We start from the raw sequence: 27211 nt of genomic DNA, 5'->3' as shown, positions 1-27211 counted from the left end.
AAGTCATCACTCTAATTAATGCTAGTTAATATGTTGAGTTTTTAATTGGTTTCGTAAAAGTGGTTCATCAAATATAAACAAACACTGTTTTATGCATGGTACTCATATGTTTCTTCAATTTGACATATTTAACGTTTGAAATATATCTCATCATATGTACGTACATTTGTTACAATTACAAAATTGCGAGTGTTCTCTAACACATCCGTCAGTACAAACACCTGTTTGTATATCCCATCTGTTATTTAAACATTTCTGTTCGTCACATCCCCAAACACAGGAGCCATTTTCAGGATGACAATGTTGGCCTATACATATTGTTGGACACGTTGTGGAACAGTCTGTTCCCCACATACCCTTCCGACATCCTGCAATCATCAATATATTTGTTTAGAGGAGTGAACTTATAATTATCTTTATATAGTACAAAATGCTTTGGTGTTAATAACTTCAATCGAGACACAAATTGTAGATCACCCTGAAAATAAAATATTTGTATAATTTGAAGCACCAAATAAGAATTACAAAAGGAACCTATAACTAATACAAAAGTCGATATCGCTGTAAAGACACACATCTATAACACATCTGTCATTTGAATTCATAAAAAGACATGCTAATCCTACCTAGTGTTAGTACTGTTACTCGATATCCGAAAAAGAAATCTTTTGATAGGACTAGTTGACGATGGCAAACATTAATAATTTGAATAATAAATATACGTGTGCAAGTATTTTTTTCTACGTACATTATTTTTCATGCAATTTTTGTAACACTTGGTTATCAGTAGTTAAGCTAAAATGTATGTTAGTTCTGTAGCCTGTCTTTGAAAGAATCAAAATAAACAAAAGAAGACATATATAAATGACTTAGCAATAATTTGAGAATAAGATGTTTGCACGCTTAGAGAATAAAAATTTAAACTTACACAAAAATGTAGTATAATCTGTTTAAAACGATCCAATATAAAACTGATTAGTGTTCCCATTTTTAACAAAATTTTAATACTATTCGATCAAAAAATTCAACTGTTAACACATTTTAGCTATTGCTTTCTGAAAAGAAAAACCAACTGTCATTGTTTTTGCTAGTCACGAAAGTTTTATTATTTAATAAAAGATTTTTTTTTCATTTAAAAAAAAAAACCAATGACCCTTACCCAAAATATTGTACAAATATTAGAACAGTGTTCTGATTACTAAAGAAAAACATTATTTATTAGATACAAGGTGATCAAAACAAAAGATATGTAGAACAACTTATGCATTAAAAAAAATGAGAGGAAGGTCAAACTCCAACAGCGGAATCATCCATTGCTTAACGTGACGTGACACGTTAAAAAAAACCACTAACAACAAAGAACACGCTGGTCCTGACAGCTGTTTTCACATTTATTGCTTATAATGATATATAATACTACTTAGAATTATAGTAAAACGGCTTTTAAGGCAGTGACCGTGCATTAGAAGAAAATATGTTGCACATGCATACAAAACTTACCATAATGGCAACGTAACACAATTCACATACATGTCCGCTTTTATCATCCCCTACAGTGTCTATTGAAATTTACAAATTATGGACGAACTTCCCCTTTTTACATAGCATTTCGAATAAATCAGCATGTTATAAACAATAAATTCACATAAAATGTACGTATCAATGGTCAATCATGTTAACACAGAATAATTGACTACTGGGATAGTCAGTACAACGTTGGAAAATCATCAACTAGAAGATTCATTGAACCTGTTTTTATAGAGACTCATAAAGTATATCATGCGTTTGATTTAGTCCAGCAGTACTACATTTGTTTTTAATTAAATGTATAGGTCAAACTATTTCTACAGCCATGATAAAGATTTAAAAACAAAAACTTAGAAGAATAAATACAATCACGAAAAGCCAGGGTCAAATATTTTAACGAAAATTTAGACTACTGCAAGAATTATCAGAAGTGGTGAACCAACCAGTGATTGCAACAAAGCATAAATTAACAGAAAATCCAAATTATGAATCGTTTTTTATATCCTTTGTAAATGACTTATTTTTTTTTAATAATAAAAATACCATTGATGGCAACGTAACACAATTCAATAACAGGTCCTTCGTGGTTGTCTTTTTTAGTATCGTAATAAATGACGTATTTTCCAAGTTGATTACAGGGAATAGTCTGAGTGAGGTCTGGAAGACCAGGATCAGGATCTTCATAACAGAGATAACCGTCCGGTGGTATAGTTGATGTGTTGGTCACATATAATTTGAATCCATCCATACGATGAGCATCTGCAATGAAAAAAATATACATGCATGCCTTATTATAAAATTCAATATAAATATCATTTGATTATGTTGAAAACAAAACAAAATGATTGGGACCACAAAAGGTAGGGATTATAATTAAAAAGTCATGGTCACAGCGTTAAAGGTCATCCTCTTAAGGATATGAATAAAATTATATGCGATATATACGACAGCTCGAAAATGAACGTTAACTGTATTGCTGTCAACACACTTTGGTAATCAAGAAATTGAATGACCAATACCAATATTGTGCATGTTTGCAGTACAAAAAGGCTCTCAATATCTTTTATAAGTTACATTTGTAAATAGTCATAAATAACTAGTAGCAAAACATAAAAAAGATGTTTATTGAAATTTAACTTTGTTTCATAAAAAGTTTATGTTGTGACAAAACAAACTTTATTAATACAAATTGGCTTCCCTTTATGGTCGGCGATATTTATATAGCATGAATACATTTTAAACAAAATGACCATCCTATTTAGTTACTGTGTAAACTTACAGCCTACTCTGTAGTAGATTTTAATATTTGTGATGTAAGCAGATCCAAAGGAAAAATGAAACATCCACCAAGCTTGTGTCCTACCAAGGCCTGTAACAGAACATAACGTCTTACTATATGTATTTGATATTGGTGGCTGTATAGCATATTGAGGTACACTTCCTTCGTGAGTAGAACTCTGCGTAGCTGTTCCATCTGGTGTAAGGTTATCTGTTAACACATACAAATATAAATATAAATGAGAACACAAAACATCTGTATAATATAGTATGTGTTACCCGATACGTAGAAAGAATATCTCTGTAAATTAAATTATAAATAATAACGAACTGCAATTGCATCCATCATTCTTTCACATAATTCTAGATTAAGAGTTTCCTACAGGAATTTTAGGCGTGGCATGACTACCTGCCGAGATTTCCTGACGCCCTGGCCTTTAAAAAAAACGTCATGTCCCTTTGCCGTCGTATTTTAGAACGCCCTGTCGTATTTCAATATCGGATCTGTTAACAACACTTTTATGATTTTTTTCCACTTTGAACAACATAAAAATTAAATGTGCGAGATTAAATTAAATTTCGTAATATTATGTTTGAACAGTTGCAAAGCGACAGAGTACATATATGGTTTATGGTTGATCTTATAGGAACAACATCGATTTGCACCACTACGATTTAAAAATGAAGACAAATTATAAGGGGTCGTTTGCGTTTTAATTTTACGATGCAAGGGATGAATAATTATCCAATAAACAATCCGATTTTTTGTTCGATTAAATTACTATCCATAACCTTAACAGTGGCTGTACATCTTTGTAGAAAGTGTCGAAAAAGTGCTCGTAAAGTTATGGCAAAATAATTACAAGTCATTCCGTCATGACCGTTAAACTTTCTTTCCTTTAAATCTGAAATAACAGTCTTTGTTGCAGCCTAATGGATTTGCTAATATTATACAAAGATATAGGAAGATGTGGTGTGAGTGCCAATGAGACAACTCTCCATCCAAATAACAATTTATACAAGTAAACCATTATAGGTCAATGTACGGCCTTCAACACGGAGCCCTGGCTCACACCGAACAACAAGCTATAAAGGACCTCACAATTATTAGTGTAAAACCATTCAAACAGGAAAACCAACGGTCTTATCTATATAAAAAAAAACGATAAACGATGAACACATATAAATTACATTAACAAACGACAACTACTGTACATCAGATTCCTGACCTAGGGCAGGTGCAAACATTTGTAGCGGGATAAAACGTTTTAATGGTACCAAACCTTCTCCCTTTTTCTGAAACAATAGCATAACATCACAACATAGAAACACAATTTACTAAACACATGGATGGAATACGAAAGACGTTCTGACCCTTTATTGTAACATCTTTCAGTGCATAGTATATTCGTGAAGATTTCTATTTACATTTCGGAAATATTGTTTAATGATGTATGATCCTTTAGTGCATGTAAGGTTGGACTGAGTGGAAGCATCATATCAGTAGATAGACAGAAAAAAGTCTATAAATTCTATTTATTCACAATGCAATTGAGCACGGCATGCAATGACAATCAGTAGGGATGTTTAACGGTCTATGCTTCTTATGAGAGTTTCGTGCGGCCTGTCAAAATTTTATTAAAAAAAAAAAGATTTGATATGATTGCCAATTAGACAACTCTCCACAACAAAACATTTACATAAAAGTTAAAAAATAGGTCACCGCACAGGTTTGAACTAAACGACAAAGACTAAAGCTAAGGCTCCTAACTGTAGTTCATTTAGCTTAACTACATTGTAGCTATAGGCTACATAAAGCAAAATATATGTTTGACTATTGGTGCGTTTAGAATGCTCATTCGGTATTGACATTATATCAACTCGTATTTAGCGTTCAAATGTACCTAAGAGGTTTATAAGCCAAAAAAAGAGGTTTATAAGCCAAAAATGAAGTAAAAAGACTTTTGGTTAGAATATTACTTTACTAGTATTTGGAAGTATGTAATATAGTTTGAATGTTTCAATCTCTTTTTGCAACTTTTGGGTCTTAAATTTTTAGATTTCTTTCACTTATAAATCAATATCAGTCTGTAACATACCAATATAATCTAAAATGTATCAACAATAAATTAATTAGTGGTATCATTTTGCAGACGAAGTGACACACGCACACACACATGCCTTAAGAACGTACTCCAACTAACAAATCATCGTAATACGTCATAATAGTTGCATGCACTATATATGGATAAAGTAAAATAACAAATAATCTGCAAGGAAACTTCCAAACGGGGAGTCATTAATTAAATGGCAAAATTAAAAAGCTGAAACACATCTATAAAATTCAAAATTTTTGTCATATTTTTGACTTGGCAAAGGCATTTTCTTATGTAGAAATAATAGCTATCTGAACCTCTCACTTTTATGCATGTTTCATGATATTGACATAAATGTGTGAGCAAAACATTCAGACACAACAGGTAAAAACTTCAAATATAAAGATACAGAATTTAACAAAGTAATACAATCTTAATTACTGGAAACTACTACAAATAGCTGTTACAACAAAGAAACACCAATTGGCATACACACAAAGTACATAAGCAAACATGAAAGACAATAATTCAAAATTGACAATAGCATAACGACACAATGTAGGGATGATGCATTACCGAGCCAGGTTATAAGTTCACAATAAAAAATGAACCATACAGTAAGGGAAAATAACAATGAAACAAGTCAGTACCTTGAATCTTTATTTAAAAAACATCATTTATTATTTGTGAAGTTGAAACAGAATATTTATCAACAAGGTCTTGATAAAGTCGGATGAAATTTTATTTAGAAAAAAAAGGAGATGTTCTTTGACATAAACTTTACTTATCAAGTCATGGAACTCCATCCTAATTAAATTCATTAAAGATTAACACTTGCTTTATTTTAGCGGAAATACGGTAGATGTGTGATACATTAATACTATTGCTTTAACTGTATCGTCGCAATCATACCGAGCGTGCAAGGGCTGTATAGCCAGTCAAGGTCGATACAACTTCCATTTGATTTCCAATAATAGCTTGAAACCTTAAAAACTGAAAGTAAAGGTATTACATAAATATAACATACATTAAGGCTCCGTGTTGAAGGCCGTACATTGACCTATAATGGTGTACGTTTTTTAAACTGTTATTTGGATGAAGAGTTGTCTCATTGGCACACACACCACATCTTCCTATATCTATTAAAAAAGTTTAAATTATTTTGTTTACTCACGTTGAGCTGTGATAGTCAATTGATAAGTTGTGTGGATCAGTATCACAAATAACATGTTAGCTTTAGTTGGTATGATCAGGTACATTGTACGATCTAAAAGAACATGCTTCTAATATGAAAATATATAATGTTATGGATTAGAGGTGAATGGTTTAAAGTCCCTGTAAGTAAAAGTTCTATATACAAACGATTACAGAATAGCGGACGCTACATTAACATTGAATTGAAGAGCTGTAATAACGAAGCACAACGCCATATCATAGTTGTGTGCACATAATAAAAGATGCTAACTATAAAGAGGGGAAAAGTGTTTCTTAGGCAATCCAATATAATTCTCTCCGTTTCCTTGCTTAAGGAAGAAGAAGTTATATATAAACAAGTATATAATAGTTTTGGATGATTTATCAAAATACCATCATTACTTTGTTGAAGGAAGAATAAGTTTTGTGTAAAGGGGTAAAAATAGTTTGCCATAATTTAAAAAGAATACTTGAGGTGTAATACCACCATGGATTTTCCCATATTAGTCTTTGTTAAATTATTTTGTATTTAAAAAAAAACTGTGCAGAATGTATCTTTTTTCTTCGCAATAAAGAAATTTTTGTCATGATTAAAGTTTTATCCTGTCCAGTACTACAGACAAAATTTAACAAAATATTTCATTGCATATAGGAAAAATAACCTTTAATAAAAGTTAACCAATCAAATGTTCATCTTTTTTAAACGTTTTGGGTTTTTTTGTTACACTTCAGTGTTTGTGATGTTTCGCTGGTTTTCCTCTGATGGTTGATGTATTTACCTCATTTTTAGTTTGTAAAATGGATGTGTTGTCTCTCAATCGATTCATGACTTTCGAAAAGCGGTGTACTACTGTTGCTTTTATTTGATCCGTGTATAAACTTTAGTTACCGTGTAAAACGTAAAATCACAAAACGGGAAGTCCCTATTCAAATGGCAAAATCAAAAGGTCAAAAACATTAAACGAATGTAACCCCGCGATTCCAAAATATTCTATAGAAACACCAAATAAAAAAATAATGGTGCTTAAAAAGATATATGTTTATGACCAAGAAATGTTGTACTGCAAAGATACGTAAGATTAATTGCCTAAACTGTCAAATTCAAGTGAACATTTTTTCCATTCTTTTTCGTATGGAACCGGTTGTGACGTACTATGATTTGGTGGTATTACACCTTGAACATGATTACAAAATAATAAAGTAGGCTTAAAGTTATATAATAAATACAATATCAAAAATACCGAGCTCTCACTTATATTAAACTAGAGGCTCTAAAGAGCCTTCATTTGTATGTGCTCACCTTGGTCTGTGTGCATATTAAAAAAAGTCACACAGTATAGACAAGAATAGAATTCATGACACAATTCTGTTTAAGGGGTTTACAAAATGTACGAAAAAATGTGCAAATTTGAATTTAAAGGGCAATAAATAATCCAAAAGGGGTCAAATGACAATTTGAACATGTGAATGTATTTTTAGAGCGTACTTTGCTGAACAATTTTGATATTTAACAGTTTATCTGTATCTGTTATAATGTTATAATATTCAGGATGAACACAAAATACAACACATTATTGCCTTATATGTACCAGTTCAGGCACAGCAACCAAAAAAAGAGAATGTTTGATGCGTCTGGAAATTTCAGAGCAGATAGGTCTTCTCCTAATAAACAATTTTACTCCGCTCTGATTTGTTCTAAATGCTTTAGTTTCAGAGACATAAGCCAAAAACTGCAGTTTACCCCCATGTTGTTTTTTTAACAATGGCGGCCATGAACCGTGATTATCGGATGCACTTTTGAAACAAGATGATTTAGGACAAGTTTGGTTTTTAAAATTTGGCCCAGTTGTTTCAGCGAAGATTTTTTTACAAATTAACGGACGGACGACGACGACGGGCGACGAATGGTTACAGGCGTCAAGTGAAGAGAAAAGATAAGATAAAAAGGACAGTCCCTTATCAAATCGCTCAATAAGAAGCTCAAACGCATATCATACGAATGGAAAAGAACTGTCATATTTCCAACTTGGTACATGTATTTCTTTTTGTAGAAAAATCGTGGTTTAATGTAAAAATAAGGAGAAAAGGTATAATTACCAATGTTGAAATTTTCCACCAAATTTCAAATAAGGTGAATTTTAGGAATTATAGGCAACCGTAAGGCCTTCAACAATTAGATAAACCCATACGGTTAATATAAAGGTTTGAACATAAAATAAATATTAAACAATTCAATGGAGAAAACTAAAGGCCTTAATTGAAAAATATTTTTTTGCAGGGTTAAATATGTTTGTGAGAGCTCAACCTGGCTTGACAAAAGTCCATTATATTGACAATACTATGTCAGCACAACAAACAGACTTAATAGGTGAACATGTAATGTTGTGATGTTATTCTATTGTTTCAAAAAAAGGGATAACGTTTTATCCCGCTGCAAATGTTTGCAACTGTCCTAAGTCAGGAATCTGATGTACAGTAGTTGTCATTGGTTAATGTAATTTATACGTGTTTCTCGTTTCTCTTTTTTATATTGATTAGACCGTTGGTTTTCCCGTTTGAATGGATTAACACTGGTAATTTTGGAGACATCTATATCTTTTTGTACGGTGAGAGCCAAGAATCCGTGTTGAAGGCCATACATTGACCTATAATGGTTTACTTTTTTTAAATAATGACTTGGATGGAGAGTTGTCTCATTGGCACTCACACCACATCTTCCTATATCTATGTTAAACTTGTGAAACCGCAGTCAACATTAGGCTGTAAGCTAAATCATTGTTCAAAGTAATAGCTTTTTTCAAAATAGCAACATGAAATAATATAAAAGACACTCTGCAGATAAGGTACATCAGCGAAAAAGAAAATGATAAAAAAAAGAATAACATATCATAATAACACAAATGGCGGAATGTATAAGTACCAAACCACGCCAACATTTTATGGAAAACATGAACCTAACAGTAAAGGTAAAATATAAAATCAATAAAAAAACATAACACGTTATTAAGACAATAAATAACGTCAGTTTCTAGAATCTATACTTGAAGATAAACTTGTATTGTTTTTTAAGTTGATATTAACATTTATCAACATGGTCTTGGTTTATTTCAGTGAACTTTTTTTCAGTATAACGGACCTCGTTCTTTAACATAACCTTGGTTCATACATTTTCTGCTCAGACACTGGTTACCTTTTATAAAGTAGCAGCTGCATGATCAGGCATTCCAAATGGTTTTAAAAATATATGTTCAGTATGCAGGTGTAGTTGGTATATTGATGCTAATTTATGGAAATTTATATTTTTTGTACCAGATTTATATAACATATATAACACTCTATAACATGGTAAATCATGGGTGTTTCTTTTGTTGCACTTTATAAAACTTTATTATATGTCTTACATATAGTATGTTACCTATAAATGTAGGACTCAAAAGTGCGATTGGATTGCTGAAGTGCGATGGTTACGCTGACGTGCGATGGTCTACGCCGATGTGTGATGGTCCTTTCGCTGAAGTGCGATGGTTTCGCACATGAGGTTTGAACATTGTGACGTTTTCCAATACAATGTTATTACAAAATCTCAAAATTAAATGAAGGCAGGAGCATCAGATGATTTGTAGCTGAAAGTTTCATGCGTACAAAGAAACGGAAATAGAATGAAAGTCACACACAGTTTTGATCATTGGTTATGGAGGTTACCAAAATATGCAATTCAATGGGAACAAGGCGGCTAAATGATAAGATGATTTTGGTAACTAGATGAGCTAACCAGTCTTCTTCGGAAACTATGCCGGAAAAGTTTTGTACGAAAAGTAATATGTCTTGATCTTAATATTAATTTTGAAATTTTCAAAGTATCCTTCACTTTATTTTGTGTTGACAACTTAATAATAAAATAATATTAGTTATAAGCATTTGTTTTCGTTATATCAAGTAGCGATAATTTTGTTTTATTCAGCGGCTTGATATGAAACCTGCTTTGTAAAAAATACACACAATCTCAGTAATTTTATTGTGCGTACAGTCACAATTTTTCTGCAACGGGATAGGAAAAACATAAACCAAATTGGTCCTAACTTAGTCCTGAGTCCTTGACAAAAACAAAATGCATTGTACTAGTATATTTGCTTAAATAATGTGGATACTACTTAGTGAATCCATTTTTTTTTTGCACTTCAACACGCAATATAAAGACATATCTCGAAAACAACATCGGTGACTCCAATTTGTATAGCTTAAAATTCCGAAGTAAGTATAATCTATCTTTATGCAAAATTGCAATGATTTATTATTAGTAGACCAACAATAAATAGTGTGCATGATTTCCCTTTAATCTCAGCCATCCAGTCTATTTTCTGACCCCATACTGCTGTATGCTAATATAAGCGGCTGATTAACATATTAAAAATTAAAAGTCTTTGGTTAAACCTGAATTGATATAAAAACCCGAACTCTTAAATACGAGGCTAGCACGCTAACCACTAGACCTCCACATTAGATAGGATTCCAATTTCAGACCGACGGATTTAGCTAGTATAAACAACGACAAAATTAGACCATCGCACGTTAGCGTACCAACCATCCCACTTCAGCGTACCCACCAATGCACTTTAGCGTTGCTTACAATAAGTTTGCATCATAATGCCACTATCGCGCTTCAGCGTGTTAACCAACGCACTTCAGCGTAGACCATCTAACTTCCGCGTGACCATCGCGGTTTGGAGTACCATCGCGTGTCCAAGTTCTACATATATTTTCTGCATACACTTTCCGATAATTAAGGTAATATAGAATACTGTAACAAAACTTTGTGCAATTTGAAGTGTATTTTCATGTCAAATAAAAAGATTTCCTTATAGTCAATAAAACAATGAAAACTTAATTATCTAAATTGATACAATGACAATCCTTCATCTTTTAAAATTACTCATAAAAATCTCTTTATCTGAATCTGATAAAGCTAGAGATTGTTCTCCAGTTCGATTATTTGAAGAAAAAAAAACGTGGTTTAATCACGCTTACACATTGTTACAATAATAACAAAGTATTTATTTTTTAAAACTATGTGTTGCATTTTGAAATACGTCTTCTACATTACACTTAACCTATAAGATGAAATTTAGTACTTAATGAATGCAGACATACCTTGTGTCGGATATATCATCGTATGAACAATAGCCACACACGTTTGTAGTTCTGAGTTTCCTGACTCTTTTAAAATAGGAACATGCTCTTGTCATACACTTATTTATGATTTACCTGTTACTTAGAAACTTTCATTTACCAGGAAACAATACTGATCTATAATGTGTTAATAAAAACCAAATAACTTTGTATCAGGTCTATTTTTCAATTTAAATGCAGATAACTCCAACGTATTATTAATAAACGGGAACGAATTGTATCTTACCTAAATAAAATACAATATTTTACTATTTAATTCACCGCTTTAATTAAAGTAATGTATCATAGAATAAAACGGAATATCGCAGTATACGTAATACTCAGCAACGATTGAATGAATTATAAGGTAAATGATTATAAACAAATCACTAAGTTGTGGATGTAACGCGCGTCGTCTGGCTGACGGTGTTTTGTCTGTCATATACATAATATTGTCATGTTATCGTCTCTTTATTAGCGTATTTCATGTTTTTTCTCTTGATTAAAATGAATTTAGAATTAAATCATAGGGAATAACTGTAATTTCTTCCCTGTGTAATCGACAACACACAAAAATGTGGTGCACACTTAAAAATGACCAGCTACAATGTACGCGGGTTATACAATTCGCCGTATGTTTCGAATATTTTAAAATAAGTATCTATTTACAACAATTATGTTATCCTCTCATTACCATTTAGATAACGGAAAATAATGCAAACATGAGATGGTTCCCAGTTCAACCTTTACTAAGGGGTTACAAATTCACTGGAACATTATTTTAGATCTCAAAAGGTTTTTGACTTATTGCAGTAAAAATTGAATAGAAATATAACTTAATTACAAAAATATACAAAATTACAACGATTCATCAAGAGAAGTAACTATGTCAATTAAGAAAAAAAAACACCTATTTATAGATTAAGATATATTTACCTACAAAAAAAGAAATATCGACATACAGGTTACAGACCTTCTAAAATTCAAACTGACCATTATTCCGTGCGTTCATCGTGTATCGTGCGTGTTGCGTGCGTGCATCGTGCGTGTATCGTGCGTGTACCAATCGTGCATTCATCATTCATCATTCCGTGTATTTTCCGTGTAACGTGCGTGCATCGTGTATTCTTAATTGTGTATCGTGCGTGTGTCGTGCGTGTATCGTGCGCTCATCAATCATTCATTCTTAACCGTGTATCGTGCGTGTATCGTGCGTGTATCAATCATTCATTCTTAACCGTGTATCGTGCGTTCGTCAATCGTGTATAATTGTGTATATCAGATAACGTGCATTTGTCAAACGTTCATCTCTAATTGTGTAACGTTCATACATTGCGGTTTTTATATAATAGTCGGTTATGGTACCAGTCTTGTATTACAACTCCAGTTTCCGGTGCATGTCAAACATGGAGGGAAACAAAATAGTCCATTTTTTTCTAAAAAAAATTTCTGGACTCAATTTTTTCTGTTTGATTATAGGTTTATGCTGAATTGAAACATATATATAGGTTTAAATCTTGCATCTTATTGGGGATATCAATCCAGGAAAGTGGAAGGATATCATGTTTACTGGAAGTGGTGCGGCCCAGTAAAAACAGCAAACAGAAAGTGGAAAAAAAAATGTTTTGACTTCAGGGTTACGTAACTTTTTATTGTTCGTGGCAAGACCCACTTTTTTTTCGATTAAATCACAATTTCACATAAGAACATACAAGATATGAACATGAAAAAAAAAATTCTATGTAGCAAAGATCAGCTGTTTAGCATGTAAGCCTATGGAGCAGTCAATTACAAGACTGCAACCTTATAGAGCTCACCAAAGCTTATATTTTTTCTCACGGTTAAAGTATATGTATATATATATATATATATGTATGTTCCGACTTTAGATAAAATTTACAGTCATACTTACTTTCTTGTGAACACTTAATTAACTTCATCGTACATAACATTCATACAGATTCATGACTTTTTGTGTAAATATTTTATCATCTGTAAATATTTCGTGGTTATTCAGTGAATCTTGACTGGGACTGACACATTTTGATATAATGATACATGTTGTACGTACAAACAATAACATGATATTGACATTTCTACGACAGAAGAGTTAAAATTGGAACTTCTATTCAGCTAAGTGAAAATGGACTTAAAAATATACTGTTGGCCAACTGTTATTTACGGAAGCGTATAAGCGCCACACATTTTTTTTCTTCCTATGTTTGCGTTATGACGCAAACCTTTTGCGTTATAACGCAAACCTTTGTTATAAGCTTTGCCTTATAACGCAAATATCTTTATTTCAATTATTCATTAAGTTTTGTATATATGTCCGTCTGTCATTCATTTCGGATGTGATTTACTAGTAGATAAAAAAAAAAAGAAACATACATACAAGGCCAAATCATTATAATAAATATGCATAGGAATAATGGAATAATTGAAGTGCAATTATACGTTAATTAAGACTGATTTGTGCATCAGAAAAGTATATAATTTAACAAGAAAATAGATAAAGTTTAGTATATAGTCATATTAAAATTGAAAAATAAAAAATAATGTCATACAATTGTGAAACCTCCAAGTCAAATAGACATTTTTAATGATCTTTCTGCTTTAAAATGAATTATTAATAAGGAAACAATTTTTTTTAAATCTCAGAATTTGATCAAGATTCTGTGATAGAAAGTCATTGAATTTTCATTTCAATATAATGAAGTATTTTTAAGATGCTTGGGTAGCAATTTGAATAGAGAGAACATAATTTTATTAATAAAACATCTTCATTCTATGCATTTATTGCCAAAGGGTAGCTTGTTTGAATGTAGCCTACTTTACACAGTTCTCAAACGAGAGCTTACTTTGGAAGTATATTTATATTCGGTTATAGCTATATTAGCAGGGTTGATTTTTTTCTTAGGTATAACCTCAATTTAATCAATTTTCTTTGTAATATATATACAAGTAGTAACTTGGATATCGTTTTTGGGGACCTTTATAGTTTGTTGTTTAGTGTGAGCCAATGCTCCGTGTTGAAGACCGTAATTCGGCCTATGATGGTTTACTTTTACGAATAGTGACTTAGATGGAGAGTTTTCTTATTGTCATTCATACCACATCTTCTTATATTATTCTGCTCATTATTAGTCATTGATATGATCTAATTATTCAAGTAGTTTACTTTGCAATTACTACAAAGGTGATAAATTCTATTATATACAGCCTCCTCCATTAATAACTACTGTTTCCTTTGAATCTTGAATAAGAAATAAGATAAAACAAATCTTTGCGTTAAACGCAAAGGTTTGCGTTATATCACAAAAAGGTTTGCATTATAACGCAAGGGTTTTCGTTATAACGCAAGGGTTTTCGTTATAACGCAAAGGTTTGCGTTTAACGCAAACATAGGAAGAACAATAAAAAAAAATGTGTGGCGCTAATACGCTTCCGTAGTTATTTGTTAAAAATATTATGTCAATTAAAAACAAATGTGCTTTTGCAAAATTTAAATGTGGGGTAGCCCCACTAAAAAAAATAGAAAATGGAAAGTATGAAAGAAAAGAAGTCCACGAGATGACATGTGTTGTAGCTCTACTATTGAAGATGAACTTCATGTCATTCTATGTAGTTTTAAGACAAATATTATACATTTTAATGAGCATTTTAACCTATAATTCTCAGATAGCGAAAATTTTATATTTTTATTTAATAACGGCAATGTTGCTGCTATAGTCGCCAAAAACAACCAACAATATTTTATCGAAAAGAAACTATACAAATCCTTGGTTTTAAATCCTAGGTTAGATGATAATTCTTCGCTTATTTGGCAAATTCATATGCTACTAAGATATTTTCAAATATTTAAGTTTTGATAAATACCATTATAAATATCATGTTTGTCTTAGTTTCTGATGGTTACATGCACGTTATGTTATTCCGTTGAGAAAATACAATATACAAGATTGTCGGGTAAATGTGGATTGCGGATTAAAATGTTAAATGTCAAACTTGAATTAACAAATTAAACTGAGGCGAATTAACATAATTATGTATATTCTCTTCAACAGTGTTTGAATTCTCTGTTCTGAATTTCATTTAAACAAAGCTAAAATATTTTGTGGAAAATTGAATAAAAATAAACATTATATGTATTTGAAGGCATTATTTTAATAAAACAAATATAAGATCACGCAAATATATCATGTATTATTTTAAATTAAGGACTTTTAAAACTTGAAATTGGATTTACAAGTTTAAGATATAATCTTGTTTTTTTTTTGTTTTTTTTTTGCTTTTTTTTTTATAAAATCGTTAAATATATGGTATTATCATAACAAGTCTTTATTTGAATGGAATAAACATGGAACACTTTCACGGACTAATTTTTCATTGTGTTCATAGTTGCCTATCAATGACACCGTTTTTAATGTATGCCTATACAGACATTTATTCAAATACAAAACTCTCTAAAATCAGTTTTTCTCACATTAATACTCATTTATCAGAATTAAAGTCTTAAAGAAATCACTGTGTATACTCTAAGTTTTTCTTTACTATACATTTGATACCTCCTCCCCTGTTTCAATTTTTTAAAGAATTTGAAAACAAGACTTGAATTATTGCCAGCTTACCCTATTTGCATATTTTCTGATAAAAAATGCCTAGAACCTGTTAAAAACTGTTTTGATAACATATTGAAAGCATATCAGAATATCATAAATGTAATGTTTAGCAGTCAACCATTACAACATTCAAGATTATATAAAGTATCCAATCCAGCCTCTATCTCCAGTCCACATCTTACTGTATGCCTATTTGTCAATTAAAGAACACATTTTCCGCCTCAAATGGTCAATTTAGAATTCTTGTCACAACAGTATCATCTGTAACCATATATCTGACAAAATTTAGCTACTATATATACTAGAAGTGTTCAAACAAAGCCATATTTGCAATAGTTGTATGTATGCAGATACCAGTCTGAGATATAAATTCACTTAAAATTTTGTAGAGATGACTGCTAACATCTGATTTTTGCATAACTTCCAAGCATAGTTATTGTTTTCTATATCAAGAACTTTAAAATCATAAAATCATAGCACTTACAAGTTAAATTATTTGTTTTATGACCCAGGGGGTAGGCAATTTTTCTATGTTTTTTGCCCCTGGGGCCTCAAATTTCCTAAATCATTCTGCTGTTTCTAGCAAATTGGAATATTTAGTACATATTCAGGATAGAACACACTATTGTAAGTTTTCTTGAGATATTTTTGTTTTTCTAGCTTGTATTTATTATGCCGTGGTGACAAAAAAGCAGATTTAGGTGTTGCGGCTTACTTTTGGGTTATCGAAAGGACACAAATACCCCATAAATAATATTCAGGAAGGATCTATGAGTTTCAATGACTGCGAAGAGTAAATATAAGCACTTCTTAACAATTTAACTTACAAATATGCAAATATTATGATTTAATTTTGTATCCAGGACTTTAAGTAAACTATGCATACTGTAAACTGTGAATTTATGCTGAGTCATCATATTTAAGGCCCAGGATTCTATCAATCTTCATTAAATATTTATAAAACTTTTTATTTGAGTTAATTTCTTTAAAATCTGTGAAAAAAAGCACATTTGGTTAAATTCTGAATGTTCCCCTTTTTCACCCTATATAGGTTGCATTTCTGTAAATATTGACAATGCAATTTCCCATAGGAACTCCTTTTACGGCTTAAACTGTACCACTTTTACTATGAAGTTTTGAAAAAAATCTTATCCTAGAATTGAAAGTTCATATGCACCACAATTTTTTTCAAAGGTCAAAATATAGGGCTGTGCGGCATATTTTCAACGTTTATATGCCCTGAACTTCTCAGAGTTTAAACTTACACTAATTTTCTTAGCTACCCTTACCTCGAATGAAAGGTTACCACAGATTTCAATGTAAACAATATGCACGTGTTTATTTACTGGTAACATTCCCAATTTCTGTCTCTGTGATATGGAACACAGAGAGCATAACTGGGAACCAGTATGTAAACAAAATTATTTTTCTATGAATATTCAATTACTCCCCAAAAGAGGCGTGTTTTGAGAAACAGCTGTATTTACAAAGTGCAACCTATAAGATTATTATCCGGAAAAATAATTCACAATAGTACGTTGTTACTGACTAGGTTGGTCCCCTCCGTAAAACATTCAGTATGCCTTCGGAATATACAAATATTAAGGTATGGTCAAGAATTTCAATAACGGCCGCGGGAAACAGACTAGTTGTTAACCTTCTATGATTATCAAAGAATGACGGATGTTTTTTTTTCGGTACGTCTAAACACTGCTAAGGAGTCCTTAGTGCAATAAGGCCTTGACTATACAATGCCACTAAGGACTAGAAGGTTTGCTGTTTATGTATTATTTTTATATATCATGTTAGAGATTGATATTTAATGCATAAATTTCAAATTTTCAGAAAAATAATCATAATTAAACGAGATGTTCGACATTATTGAGACACGTGCCGGTTTTTCTTTGATATGCCAAAAATCAATGAACCGATTGACACGTGCCAAATAACATAGCAACTGATTAAACAATGACGATCTTTTTTTTATTTTAAGTAATTTAAAACAATTGTATCGAAAAGATTTATGCTTCAAATATTTATAATTAAATGTGTTGATCAAAAGGAAAAATAATTTTGCTGTTGTTTTATTTCTTTCCCAACAAAATTGTTTGCCATAGGAGCACGACTTTGATGTGCGCCAACTTATAAGTAATAGTGTGGTCAGTTTGTTAAAATGTTTATGTTAGATATACGAAGACAAAAGGAATATATATATATTTATAAGTTTTTGGTTTTTATTTGAATTCCGACAAAGATACGTGTATATACAAATTGTTTCACTAAAAATTTGAGTTAAATCCGAAAACCATCATAAGAAACAACTATGTTAAGTTTCATGAAATGGATAAGCGGTTCTCAAGTTACAGTGCGACATGCGGACGGACGGACGCCAGACATTGGTATACCATAAAACGTCCCGTCAAAATATTGACGGGTGATAAAAAAAGCGTAGTGCGCCCGTATGTCAGAAAGAAATCTGATTTCAATTGTATGTGTTTTTTTGTCGAGTCTTCGACTTTAGTCGTAAAAGCGAGACTAAGCGATCCTACATCCCGTCGGCGTCAGTGGCGTCTACAAACATTCACTCTGTGGTTAAAGTTTTTGAAATTTTAATGAACGTTTCTTAAACTATCCTTGATTTCTATTAAATTTGGACAGAAGCCTCTTTATAATCATAAGATAGTATCAAGAATTGTTTAAACATTTATCAGATTCATAAACTGTCCTGGGTTTTTACCAAACTTGGACAGAAGCTTTTTTCAATCAAAAGCTAGTATCAACAGGAATATTTTATTGATTTATATTTCCTCATTTTTGTTGAGCATGCGATTAACAGAAAGAATAGGCGAGACACTGGGTTTCGCGGAACCTTTACGATTTTTTTTAACAAATTGTCTGTTTAACATATTGTATGAGATAATTTATGAAATGATGACTGTGGTATGTTCATTACTCACTGTTGAAATTATGATTTCTGCAGCTAATTTGGAAATGCTATGATAAATATTTTAAATTTATCAAATTTGATATGTTTTAATATTATATTAATATCAATAGGGTCCAGGACCAATCCAGTCTATCGTATAATAGTCCTTCGTAATTAATTTCATTTTTCATGTGCATATATTTAAAGCTGGTATATTCAGTGAAGGATACATATTTTCTTGTGTTGTTAGAAAAGGTTTTAATGGAATACTTTTTATAGCATTTATTTTGATTTTTTTTTTGAAGTTCCACTTGCAAGCTTGTAGTAAAGATTTTATTGTGTGTGTATATTTAAAATAAAAATCAAAATCTGGTCTGTGTTTCTAATACTAAAGGAGGTGTTTCGGTTACGGTCACCTTTCCTCATCAGGTATCCCTTAGCTATATGTTTCCTTTCTTATAATACTTAGAATGGTTCGAATTTGGTTTCACTTATGGGGATACTCCAGAGGCTGATTTAGAGGGGGAGCCAAGCCCCCCCCTTTTCTGTGAGAAATTTGATTGATAAAATAGGGAATCACTGAAGTCTGCTTGACCGGAACAGGCCCCTCTAAGGCAGTCAGTGTACTCAAATAAATATATTGAAATCAATCAGGTTCAGGACCAATCCATATATTCGTCATTTTTAGGCTGAAATATTACCTAATTCTGTTCACATGCAAATGTGGAGTAGACACACACCCCTTTTTATTTTCCACTGAATAGAGGGGCTGCCCGGCAATATGTTTATAAACCACTTTTATTGTTATAGTATTGCATTGAAATGAGTGAGATCAAACGCTTAAAATAAGAGAAAATAAGTTCAAATATGAAATAAAATTGAGAATGGAAATGGGGAATGTGTCAAAGAGACAACAACCCGACAACAGAGCAGAAAACCGACAAAGGCCACCCATGGGTCTTCAACACAGGGGGAAAATCCAGCACTTGAAGATGTTTTAAAAATGAAAAATAAGCACAACAAGAATGTGTCCACAGTACACGGATGTCCCACTCGCACTATCATTTTCTATGTTCAGTGAAATTGGAAAAAATGGTAATTTGGCATTTAAATTAGAAAGATCATATCATAGGGAACATGTGTACTAAGTTTCAAGTTGATTGGATTCCAACTTCATCAATAACTACCTTGACTAAAAACTTTAACCTGAAGCGGGACAGACATAAGGACGGAAAAATAAACCGACAAACGGACGCTACAACCAGAGTTTAAACATAAAGGCCCCTCTACTATTGTAGGAGGGACATAATAATTATAAACAACTGTGCAATGATCTAGAGCGCATGATACGCCTTTTTAACAGTTTTTCAAGTATACACATCAATAACTTCTCAATGTCATACCAGAAATTTATGAAAAAAAAAGGGGGGGACCGGGGTATCTTAATAGATATAAATAAGTCAACAAAGTTGCACGAAAAATGGTCAAAGCACTTTAAGGTTATTGTCTGAAAACTAGAAAATCACTCCTTTTCATTACTAAATCCTCATAACATTCCCGGAAATGTGAGATCTAAAATTTATATAGCGAAAATGAGCTTAAATAAATAGATATAAACAATTCACCAAAGTTTCATGAGAACTGATGAAAGCATTTTTTTCTCCAAATACTAGGTGTCTGACATGTTAAAGACGGACTGACAAAGATATACCACAAGACTTTCCTTTAATCAGGCGTAAAAAAAGTTGTCTTTGCTTTATGAATATTTTATAAAAAAAAAGTTTAAATATTAGGGAGATTTTATTTTATCATTAAATCAAATTTATCAAAAAAATGTGAAAATTAAAAAGAATATTTATTTCTTAACAAAATTAATCTTCAAAATGACAACAATTTCAATCTATTCAACATTAAAAAAAAATGAAAATTAATAAAAAAAATATTCAGAACTTTATTTTATATTGATTCCTTTAAATGTATTTGAACATGATTGATAAAAATACACACATAGATAATGTTAGATGTAGTAGACATATTTATTTTTCAAGAAAGGACAGAAAATGCCAAAATGTTGACTTTCTTATCAGATAATCTATGTGTAACATCAGTGGTCAGTTTATTGGGAAGAGTGATACATAAATTACAAGGACTTCAAACTGTGAGGGTAATCAGTTGTGAAATTTGAGATTCCCTCAAATCTGAGGGCATTCTTCGGGCTGTACTATAAAGTATTTACCGATCTTGTCGATTAAACGTTAAAGACATCAGATAGGAGGATTCCCGTGTAATCAGTTATGTAATTTGACACGTGTAAGACGGTTCATTGATTTTCGGCATATCAAAGAAAAACAGACACGTGTCTTGATAATGTTGAATATCTTGTTTATTTATTATTATTTTTCTATAAAATTTGAAATTTATGCATCAAATATCGATATATACCATAATATGAAAAGAAATTACATGCAACATAATCCCATCTAGTCCTTAGTGGCATGTTATAAGTTCTTAGTGCACTAAGGACTCCTTTAGACGAACCCGTGTTTTTTTTACCATGGGGTGTTTTTTGTTCTGTTACTGAGGAGATTTTTTTGTCCTTTATGAATCCATATGACAAAGACTCCATTATGGATAAATTTTGTTTCATAGAAAAATCGGTAGTTTTTATCCATTTTTTTGTTCATTTTTATCGGATATAATAGATTGAAAAATACAAACAATTAATTGAAGTTTCGTATGCATCTATCAAGACCAAGCAATTTTTGACTAGTATAAAGATCTATAAAGGGTTGCCTTTGTTTTATAGCTCAAAACGGTATTAATACATTGGGTTGAATAATGAAATAGTAGCTCAGCACACTTCGGCGCAGACCAGTAGACTTTGGCGCAATGGAGTGCGATGGTTTATAAAACGCGGGATACCTTAATTAAAGTCTACATATGTGCAATTATTATGAGCATTATATTTGTTTCAATGTCCGTATATAAAGCATTTACTACAGTGTTATTGCCTATGGATGTTAAAGTTCAACTTGCTGCGTTCTTATTGAGAGATCGTCCTATTTGATGTTTTGCAAGTATAAATTATTCTTGCTTCTACATGTATCGTTACTTAATTTGTTCCTCTAATGAGATCCTCATTTACCATTATATAATCGTAAGAATAGTTTGTGGACCCGAATGTATTTAGGGAATGATACTCAATCGTACGTATAAAACCAAATCTTTGTGTATTTCCCGTTTGACAGTCCTACATGTATATTGAATTTTACTCACAACTCAGTAATTTGATACCAGCGCGGGGTACATGTATGCTAATGTACCTCTTATTCTAAATGTCAGGTAACTTTCTTGAGTTTATGTTCATATGTTGGATTGCTGTCTGATTGACGAATACCCGTCATTTTATATATTTAGATTTTTTTAAATTTGTTTTTAGGGATGCACCCAGTTGCACCTTTTCATTTAAGATATATTTCCGTGACGTAACCTCGAAATATTAGTCACATCACTAAAAACAATAAGGGAAATGAAACTTCTTCTCGCATGTTGCACTTTCGGTAATAGTTCTCTTCGACAAAATACTGCCTTGAACTCAATTTTGGTATAAATATAAAGAAGCCACAATTTGGTTCTGAAATGGATATTTTTGTAAACACCAAAAGCTAGGTAGCATATCCCTTAATTGATATAGGCTCTTAAATTCGGCAATGTTTAGAGACATGTACAGTGCTAGGGCTGTTAGCAAGTCAAGGTCGCTAAATTCTCATTATCCGTTTAGAGATTTTCTGAAAATACAATGGCTTTTGCCTTATTCGAAACTAAAACATTAGCAAATATAACAGGTGGCCTTCGGCTGTCAATTGTTCTTTACGGGTTTTTATCTCTTTGACATATTCTCGATTTTCATTCTTAGTTTTAAAATAACTAAAAATACTATTTACAATTGTCAGTACAAAATTCATTTAAGGAGTCAGTGCGTTGATACATGTTATATTCTACTGAATTTACTATATCCGTTATTATTACGTAATATATATATATTATATAAGTCCTGTGTCCAGGTGGAAATAACGGGCCGTAATAACAATATGTGATTTGTATGTCAGGTGAATGTGACAACGGGTGGTATGTATACCAAAATGTTCATCGTCTTCCATTATACATGAGGGTGTGAATGGGGGTTTATAGAAGAAAACAGACAAAAAATAAAGAATACAAAAAATAACCAGACAAATAGAAAAGAAAATGATGAGGTACTAGAATATATGGAATAAAGAATGATCGACAAAAGGTAAAACGAATTATAAAACAAAATGCCTAAAATTATAGAATACAGAAATAATGACTCCAAATTCAGACCTCATGATCTGACATTTAAAGCTTTAGGACATTTATGGGCATGCGATACAGTTTTAGACCGACATGATTTTTTACAAAATCAATTTGTACATGTGTATATGCGCTATATAAAAGATATATCTTCATGTGCTTAATTTAAAAGACAAATGGGTATGAATTATTCGACATTTACTTAATATTTCGGTTTCTTTGACATTTCTGTCCTTTGAGCAGACACCCTTACCATTTTATGTTTCAAAATATAAAGATATGCAGATTTCGGTAAAGAGATAAGAAATATCTTTGTTACAAAATTGGGTTCTTACTACATTTGTGTAACAATTCTTTGTTAATAATTGATTTTTGTTAAAAGAAATTGATTTAGAAAAAAACAGTATTTTTGTTGAATATTTATCTAGTTAAAAAAAGTCGTTAATTTCTTCATAATAGTTGGAACAAAAATCTCCATACGGTATCAAGCCAAATTCCTAAAAAGAAGGAACATATGCTCTTAAGCTAATGGTTAAATCCCGAAAAAATGTTAAATGCTAAAAGTTTTTAGAAGAAAGAGTTTAATGCTATTTTAGATTAATTCTGTGAATTGTTTTTGTCTGCAAAAACATCAAACAGAGAGATAAATAGAATCACAACTAATTGAATAAAATGGAGGATTGAAATGGAGAATGTGTCAAAGAGACAACAATCCAACCAAAGAGCAGAAAATGGTGCGTCTAAACACGACTAAGGACTCCTAAGTGCACTAATATGTTATAATATGCTACTAAGAACTAAAAGAGTGATGTGCAATGTAAACCAATTTCTTATCTAGATCAAGATTGATATTTTAATGCATATATTCAAATTTAATCAATAAAAGATCACAAATAATAATTGAACAATGCCTGTGCCGGTTTTCGTTCATTTTTCCGAAAATCACTGAACTATAAGACACGTGTCAAATTATGATTTTTGTTAAAAGAAATTGATTTAGAAAAAACAGTATTTTTGTTGAATATTTATCTAGTTAAAAAAAGTCGTTAATTTCTTCATAATAGTTGGAACAAAAATCTCGATACGGTATCAAGCCAAATTCCTAAAAAGAAGGAACATATGCTCTTCAGCTAATGGTCAAATCCCGAAAAAAATGTTAAATGCTAAAAGTTTTTAGAAGAAAGAGTTTAATGCTATTTTAGATTAATTCTGCGAATTGTTTTTGTCTGCAAAAACATCAAACAGAGAGATAAATAGAATCACAACTAATTGAATAAAATGGAGGATTGAAATGGAGAATGTGTCAAAGAGACAACAATCCAACCAAAGAGCAGAAAATGGTGCGTCTAAACACGACTAAGGACTCCTAAGTGCACTAATATGTTATAATATGCTACTAAGGACTAAAAGAGTGATGTGCAATGTAAACCAATTTCTTATCTAGATCAAGATTGATATTTTAATGCATATATTCAAATTTAATCAATAAAAGATCACAAATAATAATTGAACAATGCCGTGCACGTGTCAAATTACATAACTGATAACACTATTCCCTTAAAAAATGAAAAAAATTATTATTTGGAGAAGAAAATAACCCAGACATTTAGATATATTTACCATAAAAATATGTTTTTAAATTTTTAAAAAATCATTTAATATGCATCGGTTTATGATTTAATGAAAACATATAGAAAATTGTTAAGCTGTTTTTTTTGAAAATGAAAATACATAGATCATTCATTTATTGCAATCAATTATATCAAACATGTAGTTGAAATAATTTCTAGAACCAGTCACTCTCTGTAGATATAATGCGTCGGACATTGTATGCATAAAAATAAAATTTAGATTTTTAACTGTATGAAATAAAATCAGTAAGGGTCTCGCGGAACCGTGACAATGTCTCGCCTTCGTTTGCCGTAAACTTGAACTCTCAGGCTGAACAAAATCAAGACACTATATTTTGATTGTTAGGAGCTTCTGCCCAAGTTCACAAATATTTCCGGTGCCTATAAAATAGTCTACTTTAATTAAGTTATTTGAATCTGAGCTGGCAAAATAGCATATTATCTATTATGCTGGTATCGGCAAAACAGCTACAAGTATTGCCTTTAATGAAAATGCATATCAATTTTAAATACTATTCTAAATAAAATAGCTTTGAGAATCGTGTAAAAAGTGTTCGTTGTTCAGTCGTCAATGAATCATTCAACGTGCGTGTATCGTGCGTGCGTGTATCGTGTATTTATCATTCATCGTGCATCGTGCGTGTATCGTGCGTTCATCATTCATCATTCATTTTGCGTTAATCCTCCGTGTAACGCTCATCGCTCATCGTGCGTGTATCGTGTATCGTGCGTGTACCGTGCGTGTATCGTGCGTGCGTGTATCGTGCGTATGGTCAGTTTGAATTTTAGAAGGTCTGTATACAATATACATTCTCTATAATCAGCCAAGTATAAACTTTTTATCCGATGCTTAATATATATTAGGGGTATAAAATTGACTGATTTGCGATGAATGTTTTTTTTTCATACAATTGAGTTATTGTACATTTAGAAAAAAACATATTCTGTCTCCATTTTAAAAATTAATTTCCGTGTGAAGGAAATACTAGCTAAGAAGATAATTTTAACCTTTTTACCACTAATCAACATACATTAATATACCATTCGATGGCTGTTCATCTTTTACAGATTGTTTAAACTTTTTCTCACACCTCAACACTATCAAATTTTTAATATCGATTTTTATTGTACAGTAATGACTTTAGCTTTAATAGTGCGAACAATTACTTTTTAATAATATACTATACACAATGATTAATGACAATTTGGTACATTGTTATCTTCCGTTGGATAATTCATCAAATTGTTAAAAATAACTTTGTAGATACTGTAGATAGTAATCTGCCTCATTTAAACTACAAACTTTTTTCAACTATACCGTTCAAGCACACACTTGCAGTTTCAAATAACAATGACTTAAATAGTTATATTATTTCAGAAAGGATGATCATAGTGCAATGTACGTTTTTGAAGGTCACACGTATGTTGATTTGTATTATATAGATTTGCAGAAGTGTAGGGTAATACGATGATAAAAACTATCAACACTTTTACTCGCAAAACAATTACAAAATAAACAGTCAATACTGGTTGTGAAATCTACAAAACGTATATTGTAGCTTGATTTTTTTCTAGCACGACAGTATATATTTATGTTTTTTTTAAATGTACTCCAGACACGCGTTTTATCTACAAAAGACTCACATGTGATGCTTGAATAAAACAAATTATTTTCAGATTTTGAATAATATATAATGCATATTTGTTTTTGTGGTCAGGTCAAGATATAAGTTTGCTAATCAATATGAAAACTAAATATTATGGTAATATTATTGATTTTAAATCTAGCTTGAAATGAGCACTATAATAACTCATATTAATTATCTGCTGATAAATTCAGAAGCTTAAGTTCGAGATCCCTCGGGAAAAGTTGACCTAGTAAGGATTTTTGCTGTATTCTATGGTCCAATAAGCGTTTTGTTTTCGTCAGATGTTAAAGATGTCAAATCATGTATTTATACACCTTTTAAATTTATTTTTGATTGTTTGACGGACCAAACACGTATGTACAGTTTCTGTTTTACACACCCATGTAGAAATATTCTTTGTTGAAGGTGATAGATTTTACTCTACCCTCCAAATTTCCCCTTTCCCCATAAAAACAATGTTCAATGTTCTTAAATGTAATCACAGTAATGCAAGATCAAGATGTGCTTAGAATATGCTTATCATTGATGCAAGAATATCATATATCAAAAAAACAGATAAATGATAATGCATATCATAGTAAGGGGATATTCCTTGATCGAATACGTTATCATACTGTAAAAATCCACCTATTAGACACCTTATATAGGTATATAGGTATCTTCATTAAAAACAAACAAGAACCCAGTTTCAACTATACCATTCAAGCGTAAACTTGTATTATCATATTGCATTGGGATTTAAAACTAAAGTATTAAGCGAACGGATGATTACAATGTAGGTTTGACTGTC

At 31.3% G+C, this 27211-nt stretch overlaps 1 protein-coding gene across 1 annotated transcript in view; it reads right to left on the bottom strand.

Moving 5' to 3' along the window:
* LOC143083060 (uncharacterized) overlaps positions 1-27211 on the bottom strand; it is an 88815-nt gene that overhangs the window by 49499 nt on the left and 12105 nt on the right. Inside the window, exon 6 of the mRNA XM_076259246.1 lies at positions 6076-6168. Within this exon, the coding sequence (XP_076115361.1) occupies positions 6076-6168 (93 nt within the window). The remainder of the gene's footprint in view (positions 1-6075; positions 6169-27211) is intronic.

The sequence above is a fragment of the Mytilus galloprovincialis genome, chromosome 1 (assembly GCF_965363235.1).
Source record: "Mytilus galloprovincialis chromosome 1, xbMytGall1.hap1.1, whole genome shotgun sequence".
Classification (NCBI taxonomy): Eukaryota; Metazoa; Mollusca; class Bivalvia; order Mytilida; family Mytilidae; genus Mytilus; species Mytilus galloprovincialis.
The sequence above is the reverse complement of the archived record's forward strand: the minus strand, read 5'-3'. Positions and strand labels throughout refer to the sequence as shown.